This window comes from Chanos chanos, chromosome 12 (genome assembly GCF_902362185.1).
Source record: "Chanos chanos chromosome 12, fChaCha1.1, whole genome shotgun sequence".
NCBI lineage: Eukaryota > Metazoa > Chordata > Actinopteri > Gonorynchiformes > Chanidae > Chanos > Chanos chanos.
In genome coordinates this window covers 9,676,664-9,688,676 of record NC_044506.1, presented here as the reverse complement: position 1 = coordinate 9,688,676, position 12,013 = coordinate 9,676,664, and the positions used below count along the sequence as shown (strand labels likewise).

At 39.1% G+C, this 12,013-nt stretch overlaps 1 protein-coding gene across 1 annotated transcript; it reads right to left on the bottom strand.

Annotated features, from left to right (window-relative positions):
* Positions 1-3,087: 3,087 nt before the first annotated feature.
* Positions 3,088-5,563, bottom strand: smim13 (small integral membrane protein 13). Its single transcript, XM_030788967.1, has 3 exons — positions 5,369-5,563; positions 5,090-5,171; positions 3,088-4,221 (listed from the first exon to the last, which is right to left on the bottom strand). The coding sequence occupies exons 2-3, from the start codon at positions 5,163-5,165 to the stop codon at positions 4,031-4,033; spliced, it is 267 nt and encodes an 88-aa protein (XP_030644827.1). The 5' UTR covers positions 5,166-5,171; positions 5,369-5,563; the 3' UTR covers positions 3,088-4,030.
* Positions 5,564-12,013: the final 6,450 nt, after the last annotated feature.

Here is a 12,013-nt window from a genome sequence, read left to right as displayed (position 1 = left end):
AGCACCTTATAAAATGTCATTAATGTCAATATTATCTGTAGATGAGTACTATGCCTCGCTACTGGAAATCAAAGTAGTTCTTCACATAAATTTGTGTCATGTCGTGTTCTCATCTTTGAAAGTTGTCATTATAAACACAAAGTAAAGACATTTTCCCAAAGATATCTGATGCTATTTGGTCCTTTTTTGTAAACAATGCACAAGAATCTCAAATATTGTCCCCTGAGAAGAGAAATTTATACAGAGAAATAAATATAGTCTATATTACACCAGGTTGTTAATGATGAGATGGTTGATTGGAATAATGACGTAGACTTTCATTTTTCCATACAAGATAGTGCTAAACAAAGCAGGAGATCTTCACTTACCCTGATTCCTTTTGGATATTTGGACTACAAAAAAAATTCCATTTAAAATAATCATTCAGTGGAAATTGTTCATAGTGTATTAGGGTTAATGTGCCTGATGAAAGAACAGAGTAAAAGGATTGTACAATAAGTCAACCAGTGTCCCGGGGAGAAATGCCATGCCAGATCAGCTTTATGATTACAGTGCTGGAACATCCTCAGAAGTAACTGACCACAAAGACTCTAGGAGTCGGACCATTATATGTGCCCTCAAATGATTCCATGGAACTCTAACATCACTTGGCTAATGTAGCCTATTTCAGGTCTAACGTGTCTTATGAATATATTCAAAACACATTTAAATGTGTTTTTATTCATGCAGTAATGAACATCACTACCATATGAAGACCTTATGCTGAGTTAAAAATGCTAAGTGTCTCAGTGTTAGTCAAATCATTAAATATTCAGTTTTAATCAAATGGGTATTGAATGTCCCATATCTACCAAGTGTTTACATATCGGCATGAGAGGCATGTTATAATAATGTTGTAGAGAAAACCTACAACTTTTTAAAACCCACAATGTGTATGAAGCCTTTTTTCCATTAATCATTAAACATATGTAAATTTGTCTGTTGTACAAAGCAGATTCACTGGAGAGGCTGACCTTACATGTCCACGTGAGGCTTCTTGTACTAATGTACGTTTAGACACATGTACTTCAATGGCAGAGGCATATTTCATTATTTCTGTGTGTTTTCTCCTCAGAGGAACAATGCATTCTTTCACTTACCAGGGTCCGCTCTGTGGAGAGGAGGTAATGGGTGCGAATGCCTATACAAGGACTGACACCAGCAGCTTTTAATCGGCAAATTGCGATAAAAGTCTCGACACACACAGAATGGCACTTTGCGGTAATTGATGGTTTAAATATCTGCAGCATTAATGCCTGCGATCTCCCGGAGTGCTGCTGAGGGCGAGGAGAAAGTCAGACACTGCTTTCAGGAGACGAACTCTTAAAAGAGTTTTTCATTAAGCACAGGCAACAAATAGTGATTGTAAATCACCAGCGTCATTTTGCCTCCGTAAGAAGTCTGAGCCTACATTTTTCCCCTTCTCACTCTGATTTATCTCTCCTTAATAATGGCATCCAGAAACGTGTCTGCATTGCGAAGGCACAGAGGGATGGACCTGTACTGAATTAATGCGACCACAGAGGGGGTGAGGAATTTGGTTTTACGCTATGAAGACACAACTCGATGAATCAATGCTCTATTTTTGGGCCTAGCAGTCAGACTGCTCCTCAGACGATGAAAGCGAAAACAACATATTTTGTTGCTGACTGTGAAACGGGAGCTGTTTGCCAATAGGCTAATAAATGCCTCTGTTTTTGGTACGCCACAAGTGTGACATCAGATAGCCCGGATGGCCTCATATTTTAAGTGTTTGGGCAGATATCTGAAAAACTGCAGTCACATTTTATTTCTAAAACCACAATGGACCGAGTATGATAGGCAGGTGCCTCGCCTTGCCAGACGTATTAGTGTGAAAAGTCCTAAAATGAGACTGTGACCTGCATCTGCTGTGCTATTAGGCATGAAGGTCCAATGCACTGCATTATGTTTAAGGCAAATCAAGAGAACTTAAACTCTTTATATAAAGAACCTATGGAGGAGCTCTGGCGATGTCATTTCTCTGGTTTACCACAGTCATTTCCTGTAAAGTATTTTCATACTCTGAAATTACAGCTTCTGTACACTGCAAGGTCTTTGCTTTCCTCTTTCATTTTGGTCAGCTGCACACATTCGCTTTCAAAATGTGCATCCCTTTAACTGAGACTGAAACATAGCTTTAAAATAACAATTCTATTTTCACTGGCAGCGACGTGCTGTAACTCCGAATTCGTGTGCCTCACTGCAGTCAGATACAATCTCAGCCTTTCTCCAGTAGACGAGGGCTACAGAAAAGGAAAGCATCAAAATGTGTACTTGTCTCACTATCGGTGTTTCTGATGTTCTATCGATCCAGAGTTATCTGGTACACAGGAGACTTTTGCCCACCTGTCTGAGTCAGTGCGCGTGCTGATACCTCCTTGTCGATTATATACCCTATGACGTTCTTATATTTTTAAAACAGCTTTGTGTGGTAAAGAGGCAGAAAATTTAAGTAAAGGTGGCAATTTCAAGTGTGTAAATGTGCAAAGAAGAAAGAAAAAAAACTTCAAGGCATAAATGCGAGTAGTTATGTTGCTATTTAAATTACATACACCAAGACTGCCACCCTCTGGTGAATATGTGCACCACCCACAAAAGTTCTCAGCGGTAGACAGCTACCTCCCCTTTTAAAAAGAGAAAGCGTTTGGTGGTTTGCGTGCTGGTGCGCTTAAGGGCCAAAGTCAAAAGCTAAAAGCCAAAGTGATTAAAGTAAGATAGTCAAGTTTTTTTTTTCTTTTGCAAAGCTATACATTTGGAGAAAAAGTATTGCACTGTAGCAAATGTAAAAATAAATGTGAAAATCATGTTGCTAGGAGCGCAAATGCTCACAGGCCAACAAACACCACATACAGGTACATTTTTTCTTTCCATTGCCAATCTAGTCATGTGACCTAGAACAGGGTGTGCTAGTCAGAAAATCTTAGATTATACATGAATATACAACAACATAAACAGTAGGCAACTACCCATTTACTCTGAGACACGTATTTATGAAATATATTTATTATGAGGGCGAAATACAGCTATTGGGGGGGGGGGGGACCAAAAACATGTAAAACTTAAAATTTACTATGCCACGCGTGTCGTCTGATTGGAGGTAGGTGAAAAACGGAACTATGGCAGTGCCCTGTCAACACCCATTGGTTCAGAGGCACAAGGGAGGCCTCAGTGGTAACCATGGCAGCCATCATGGAACACTGAGCCAGATTTGCAGCACCAGGAAGCCAGCGTAGCCATGGAAATGGAACACTGCTGCATTCCAGGGGGGCTTGGCCATCATTAACTGAAGATGATCTGAAGCCCTCTTTATTGATAAGTTTTCAACCGTTCAGTTCTGGACATTTTCCAACCAACAATGAAAGGACACACTGATTTAACTCCAATTCATAGGCAAAGACTGAATGTCAAGAATATTAGTGTTGATGACCGTGAAGTTAACACGCTGAGATGTCGAGATGGTTTGGTTGTCAGTTAGGACAGCTTTCAGTTTTGTCATCTGATTTTTTTTCTTCACATCAATAAATGTCCAAAATCATGGTAGATTAGCAACTACAAGCACGCCCTTCCCTCACTACATACATACATACACATACACACACACACACACACACACATCACGATTCTCGCCCTGCAAACTTCATACAGTGAAGCAGTCCAATCAGAAGCAAGAAAGAAGTGATTTTTTATGACTAGTGAATGAACCTGGTTTTCATCTGACTTGCTGATCATGAGTAGAAAGACACATAACTGAAATTAAACGGTGAAATAGCTCCATAAAACCCCACGATCCAATGGCTGTCCACAACAACATCAGCAGGTCAGCTAAGCCAAGTGAGATAAGCGCTTATAAGGGGGCAAGGACCACTGAAACCATTCGATGAAAGATGAGTTCAAGAGAAGGCCTTAGGTCCACGTTAGAAGGGTTTCAGACTGGCAGAAGCGGGCGCGTGGGTCAGTGGAGGGCAGGGCTTTATGTAGTGCTGTCTGGAGGGACAACCCTCTGGCGTGCGGTCTTGGGCCGGTGGCGGGGCGTCGGGGGAGAGCTGCGTTCGCTCTCCGACTCCGAAGGCTCCGTCTCAACCTGCGGGGAGCCCGTGTCTCCCACCAGCTCTCGGAGGAACTTGAACTTGGACAGGAAGAGTTGCCACACCACATACCAACCTGCAGATAAGTGCAAAGGAATCATGTATTTATCCGAGCTATAAAGCCAGTCTAAGAAATAGTGTTTTATAATGAGCATTTTACATAGCTAGGTACAAGCCCTTAGGCTACCCACACTCTCCTGTTCACTGTCATTGTTATTTCTGTTGTATTTTTATTATCTTTTCTTATTATCTGTAGTACAAGAATAGATATCCATTCATGTTTAAATGACATATTTTCATTAACTAATATAGTATATATAGTTATATCATGTGCAAATCGACTGTTAACCTCCACGCTCTTGATGTACCAGTATTATTTATGCCTCAAATACTGAAAATACCAGCAGGCATTTGCGTTCGCTCACAGGACAATTCAAATACATTTTGTTCTACTTAAGGTGACTCTCGCATTGTAAAAAAGAAAAAAAACAAAACAAAAAAAAGTTGTTTCCACATGCATGTGGATCTGACAAACATAGGGTTAAAGTCAAGTCAAACAGAAGTCGTTTAGGTCAGGTGACGACGCAACAAGACTCCAGGAACTCCATGTTGTAACCAAGCCTGCTGACAAACAAAAAACACGACCTATTCCTGAAATGGCTAAAGACTCCAGCCTTTCCTTTGAAAATATGAATGCCGAGCTTTATTACAAGTTTTAGTACACCTCCCCAACACTAGTACAATTTGCACGCTCGCTAGAGCCGCGTTTCAAAATAGCGAAGCCTGTGAATCTTCATAACGGTTGTATGAAAGATACAAAATATTACAGTATTTAGTTGCGATGTCCTGCGCATACACTCCGATTCCATCGTGTCTACAGTTTTATTTCAAGCGAAATACAAACTATGAAACTACCTAACATTCTCGACCTTATAGCTACGTACCGAAAAGCATGAAGAGTAGGACGCATATGAGGGTGGCCACAATGACCAGCACAGTTAGACCGACGCTTTGCCACATTCTCTCCTGTGAAAACAAACAATTCATTTGGTCAGATTTTTACAGTATAACACAAAGCAAATATTACTCTTTACCACAGGGTTATAATTGTAAGTGAACCAATTCTAAATCAATCATACAAACAAACATTTGCGACTCTAGCAGTGCAGCGGGGGCATACGCTAACGTAACTAGCTAGTTGAGCTTGTTAGAAATCAACATACAGTTTATTACGTCTACCCCCTCTTCAGACAAAATCCCAAACGTGGCCTCTCCACTGCCAAAGGGACGGATTTTGTGTAGACGTGTCATTGACGTTTTAAAGCTCCTTTATCTACATCGTTGCAACATATACGTTACAAATTTCCAACAAAATCCGACTTCGAGACGAGTCAACACGAAAATACTCCTGTGGCGGTTGCCCCGGAAAGGCTTTTGGCAACTTGGTGACTTGGGTTTTGGGTGCTGTAGTTTTTGTAGCGTACGTTTGGAACACGGACGCCAGGGTGCCAAACAATATGTTGCCTATGACTGCGGACTATCATATCTATGTTTCCCCCTAAAAGTTAGCTCACTAGGTATCTCATAAATCACATGATTTATAATTCAACAAAAAAAGAAAAGTTAGAAACACTAAGTGTGAATGCGGCAGACTGCAAAACAACTGCCATTCACTGGATTGGGCTGTATCTGACAATGTCCAAAACACGATAGTAGTGCTTGTTTTTGTATGTTTCGTTCAGTGGGTTGGGGAAGTAATATTGTCCCCGATGCTCCAGAGGTTTCCTTTAATAACGGTCTGTTCTGTTTTTCCTACCTCTTTCAGCTGATTAAATGAAGGCTAACTGCTAAATATTAAAACCAGCTTTTGTGGGCCAGGTGCGAACGTCTACCAATTAAAAAAAAAAAAAAAAAATCAGAAAAGCAGCTCGTCAAAACACCAGTAAATTGCACAAGGCACGTAGTTAAATGCAATATGGTGTTATGTTTCTTAGAAAACATAGCAAAGTTACCTCAAATTTAAAAAGAGGCTAGTTTTAATAGTGCATATTATCAAAACAAGAAGATAAGGATTTTACATTATTTTTCCTCATCTGTGTTTTTATATCTTTGATTTGATGTACCTTTCGTTAAAGAAAAGGGTTGATGATCGTGAGGTGCTCTTATGCCACTCAGTGCGTTGGGTTAGAATACCAGACTTAAGGGCTGGTCTGCAAACGCCGCACAACGAAAACTAAGGGGAAAAGGCTACGACTGGAACGCCTTGTCTGTCGCCAAGATGAGTTGTCTAGACTTAAAATTATAACCAAAAATACTTTGTGCTCAACTTTCCATTTCCCTCTCCAAACTCACGTGAATGCATTCACATGGCACGTGCCATTTGACAGCCGGTCATTATGACTATCCCACTCGGTCAGGAACTCAGAGTTAAAGTAGATGTTGATTCTGAACAAATAAGTAATGTTACAACCTTTATAACGTCCAGCTTCCCTAAAAGCAGTGGAGACTTTCTGTTCCAGCGTAGGCCTAGAAATGACCTCTGAAGAATGCTGCCAAATTGTTTATGCCATCGTGCAATGCAGCCTACCTTGACCCGGAGGATGGAATCATACATATTATATTTATGCAGTTTCAAACTTGGTGTGACTCTTCACTGGATTCTTTTTTCTGAACAGTTCAAATGCATTTTTGCAGTTCTTAACAGTTTGCCAGGAGTAGGGCGTAGGGGGTAGCTTAACAAACACAGGACTACGTTGCAGGGAGAAACAATGTATTAAGACATAACTTGCATGCATGTAAGGACTTAAAATTCATGGCACGTTCATCGATGTTACAAAAAACTAGTGAGTTTTGCACAGAAAAGGAGGCACATGTCAAAAGACAACGGTGATTTATACTTCGTAATTTATAGGCCTACTTCCAGAGACATTCTTGAGTCGGGAAGGTGGAGCTCATTGCTCATGTTTGACATTTAAAAAGGTCAAACAGGAAAATGAACTGGGTGAAAAGACATTCACTTCTGATGAGAAGAGTTCTCTGCATAGACAGGTTTAAAGAGAGTTCTGTTCAGATGATTTTTGTGAAACTGACAGGACAGTTTTTGTGACTGGACACAATCAGCAAATTGAAACAAGTAGAAGAGACCTGGGGGTATTCCAAGTACGGTTAGTAACTAACCTGGTTAAGTTAACTCATAGTAAGTAGTAAACCTCCTAATAGAGGAGCCCTGTGGCTTCATTCTCCTAGCAAAACAAAGCCATAAAGCTCTTCTATTAGGAGGTTTACTACTTACTCTGAGTTAACTTAGCCAGGTTAGTCACTAAACCACTTACTTGGAACACCCCCCTGAATAAATGCCTGAAAAAGGTGAGATAAACGGAGGGCTGGGTTTTTGATTATTCCAGCAGAGGGTGGTATCAGCTTCTTTCATCCTCTTGAGGATTTCTATAGTAGATATACCTCTCTATGAAGGAATTCAGGTGTATTTTTCCAATTCAACCAAAGGAACCTGTTGCAAATTTTAATCCCATAGCAATCACAAGCATATATGTTTTCAGCCGTCAATCACCATTATGATAATATAAATTCACAAATTCCTGACCTAAATCAGACATTTTGGGAAAAAATTAAAAGAGATTCATTTACACTGAGAAAATCCTGTAAATAAAAGTTTGCTAAAGATCAGTAAAGTAACAGCCTAGAGCACACATAAAGGTTTGGTTTGGTTTCGCACAGCTGACAAAGCAGTTCTTTCTGAATGCAGGTTAATAAAACAGATGTGTTCACCTCAGTCTGTCAGAGAAACTGAGAGCTTTCCATTTGTTGTGTTATGTTCTTCAGAGGACAAAGTTTTTGCCTAACTGAGGTTGACCCAAAGTGCCAGTAACACATGTAGTCCAACCACCACAACCATTATTTGTGTTTTACAAACATACCGACCTGAAAAACGGACAGTGTTTCAACACTGCTGGATCTTTGTCCACACCTGAGAAGCTGTGTGCATGTGACGTTGAAGGTATTTTGCAGCAGCAGCAGGTTGCACTGTCTGAGCTTTTGTTGTTGTTGTTACTATAAGCTTTCATCAGTGCCCAGCTTCCCTTAAGGCAAAGACATGGAATGTAAGACACAGAGAACATATACAATCAGTCGCCCGTATGCAAATCAAATGCCATACGTGTTACCTAACCGACCTCAACCAGCCAAGAATCTAAAGTTACAATGAATGCTCATTTGTTGCACTTTTCGTGCGTACGTGTGCATGGGCATGTGAGTAGAAGTGTGTGTATGTGTGCACGTGTGCATTGTGTGTTCACATCTGTGTGTACGTACGTTTTGTGATTTCCAGATTTTCTGAAATTTTTTACCGTCATCATACATTATTCCTCTCACCAAGCCTCAAAAATACACTCACAGTGTGAACAAGTATCAGCATTTTGAAAACTGTCTTTATTGATTAATTGCTTGATTCTTCTACTTTAATAGCTTTTGCTGTTAATTAGTTGAATAGTTGTTTTGCACTGAGTAGAGCTACTCAGAGACTTTTGGACATTTGTTTGAATATGAGGAGCTTTCTAAATAAACCACTTTAACAGTCTCAGGACCAATTCCAAAATGTAAAAAAGTAAGTAAAGCAAAACGCTAAAATAATGAAGGAAATTTGCTCAGTCTGTTTCCCAGATAAGTGTTTATTTCCGTGAGAGAAACATTAACAAACAGACCAATCTCTCAAAAGGAAGTGAAAGTTTATGTCAGTTTGGAAATTACCATGAAGAGATTAGTCACTATAAGTTTGATGATCTCATATCCTTGTCACGCGCAAAACAGTTTTGCATAATCACCTCCTCCACTTTGTATCTTTTTTGAGCAAAACTGGTGCAAAATGAGTCCAAACAGAACCTTTGACCACTAACAGTGTATGTAGAGCATGTAAGAGAAAGGCAAACGGAAGCTGTGTTACTGGTTGGTTTAGCTGTATGCCCTCTTTGCAAGTCACTCAGATTGAGAGCAGTTGTCAAATGAATACATGATTTTAACCACCCAAAAAAAAAATACATGGTAGAATCAGTGACCAAACGACTGAACTAACTGAATCACTGACCAAACGACTGAACTCACTGAATCACTGACCAAACGACTGAACTCACTGAATCACTGACCAAATGACCGAACTCACTGAATCCCAATGCTTTCGTCACCATCGTAGTCCTGATTTTGTCTGTTACAGTTGCGCTGCCGACATTCCTGGTCCCCCCATTCAACATGCTTTTATTTCTTTTGTTTTGTTTGTTTGTTTTTTTGTTTTACTGTGGTCCGATTCCTTTGATTTTATGAATGTAAGTACAATCTATAAATGCTGTCTGGAAAATCACTGACTTCTTTTTAGATCTTAAGTTGTATTGGGTCTTTTTTGTCTGTATTCATTTTTGTTGATGCACACCTGTGACTGGTGTTGGAGGCTTTAAAAACATCATACTAAGAAAACACTAAGTATTGAAAAGACAGTGAAGGCAGCGAAGCACACAGCACTTATGGATTACCCAATGAAAATAGACTTCCGGCATACAACTTGATATTATGAAATAAATGCTTTGATTTACAGTCTACCCTCAAATCAATCACTGCCTGTGTAAAAATGCAAATCAGGTGTGTTCTGTACCTCACCATGGCTTCAGATTTAAACACTGATTATGAAATTAAAAAAAAAAAAATTTGTGAAAATCATGACACACTTTTCAAGTCATCCTTGCCAATGGTGTTTGCTTACTTTGCCTTGCTGAGGCATGTTCTGACTTGAATCCAAGTAAAGGAGCAGAGAGATAGACTGTTGTTTAATGGGTAAAACCTCAGCTGCACTACCGCCAAGCACACAGACAGGGCGGATGCCCTATCAAAACGGAACGATGATTTACCATGTTGAAAGATTGATGATTTGATAAACCACCCTAAAACCACATTTGGGACTCACCAGAAAGTTTATGAATTTTGACTTTTCCACTTTACTGAGATCACCATATTCCATCCACAATGGCATTTACAACTTTTTTTTTTTTTTGTCAAGCAATTAAAAACCAGACAGTACTACACGATAAGAATTGTAGGGAACTGTGGGTTATTTTCTATTTGCTTAAAGATTACTGACCCACGCATAAAAAAAATTACCTGGACATAAATTTGTGGGTTTCGGTTTTAGTGTTGTAGGTTTCAGATGATAATCATTAGTAATCCCTTTGAATGTTTGTCTGTTTACTGCTGTGATACCAAATCTAAAATATTTCCGTAATTATTTGTGCATCACCAACTTTATGGTAGATTCAGACCGGAGGCACAGGTTATGTCTTTACATGTAGACTAATCTTAGAAAGAGCAATAAATCAGTTTTTAACCTTCACAGTGACGTTTGTCGGGAAAAAAAATGATTCATATGAGGAAAAAAGTAAAACGTTTAGTGCCAGCACGTACGGAGAGGTCAGTATGCTTATGATCAAGGATATGTGCAGTAGTTTGGCGAGAGGTGCTCAAAGTGTACTCAGTAAAGCAGAAACGCAGTTAGTGTGTGAGAAGTGAAAGTTAAGTAGGCCTGTTACTTTAATGCTTTCAACCTAAAAATGAAAGATGACATTACAGGTTGTTGAGAATTATGCTGTGATCTTCACGTCAAGCAAATTTGCTCTGTGAATTAATCCTGAAAAAGAACATTATCTGTTCCAGAAATCTGTTTTACACTTTTACATTATTTTGATGTTAATCATGTACAAGGGTGGACACAGAAGCAACTTGTTTTTTACATAATCATATATTTTATCCATCGCCATTATCGTGTACAAGTAGTACACAACAGAAGGCTGTGTCCAGTGTCACATTCTTTTGATGTCAATCATGTACAAGGGTAAGATATTGGTTAATTACAGAGGAGCAACTTGTATATGCATGATCATACATTTTATTTGTATTCATCATTATGATGTATGAATAGTACACAACAGTACAGGTAATCACATGTGAACAATCAAAGTAAAAGTGGAAAATGAACTGCCCACCTATGTTAAGCCAAAATAACCAAATATTGAGTCAGTTGACTCTCAGATTACAAACATGACATTTTTAAATTAAATGTAAAAAAATTCGAGACCTTTTGTACAGATAGATCTATGTACATTTTTAAGCTTCCTGTCTCCTCTGTTCAGTTGCAGTTAGGCAAGTTTGTTTTCACTGATACCAACAACAGATAAGGTTGAGTCAGGGGAAGTTAGATGATGCCTGACTTTGAAATAAAAGGAAATGAAATGAGAGAGTGGTGAGGTGAGGTGGTCGGCTTTGTCTGATCGTGGAATATCTAATCAGTTTCAGATGAAGTGGGAGTGGGAATGTACACAGCTAACCAAAAAAAGAGCACTTTAAAAACGATACTGTTTCATAGTGAAAGTGCTAATACGGTATGGCTTTAGTGATGCAAAATGAGAGGTATTTTTGGGTGGGTGAGAAGTATTTGTGTTGTATGAAACTATGCATGAAAGGGGATAGAAGACTGATCCAGCCTGGTTCTACAATAACTGTATGGCATTCCCCCATAAAGCCTCAAAATACACCTCTTTTTACGCACACAGTCCTTGGAGTGGTTGTTGGATCTAGTTTTGTGTATTGAGACATGGTGATTTAAGTTTATTTTCGATGATCTTTTGCAAGCCACTTTGGACAAAAGCATCTGCCAAAAGACTAAATGTAAATCTGTTCATGATATATTCATTCGTTTATTTAGTTAGTCAGCTAGTTAGTTAGTTAGTTAGTTATTAAATGTCATATTATCAAAAATGTACTACTAATTTCCTGCAAGTGAAGCCACAGCTGTGGATGGTAATTCATAACCATTT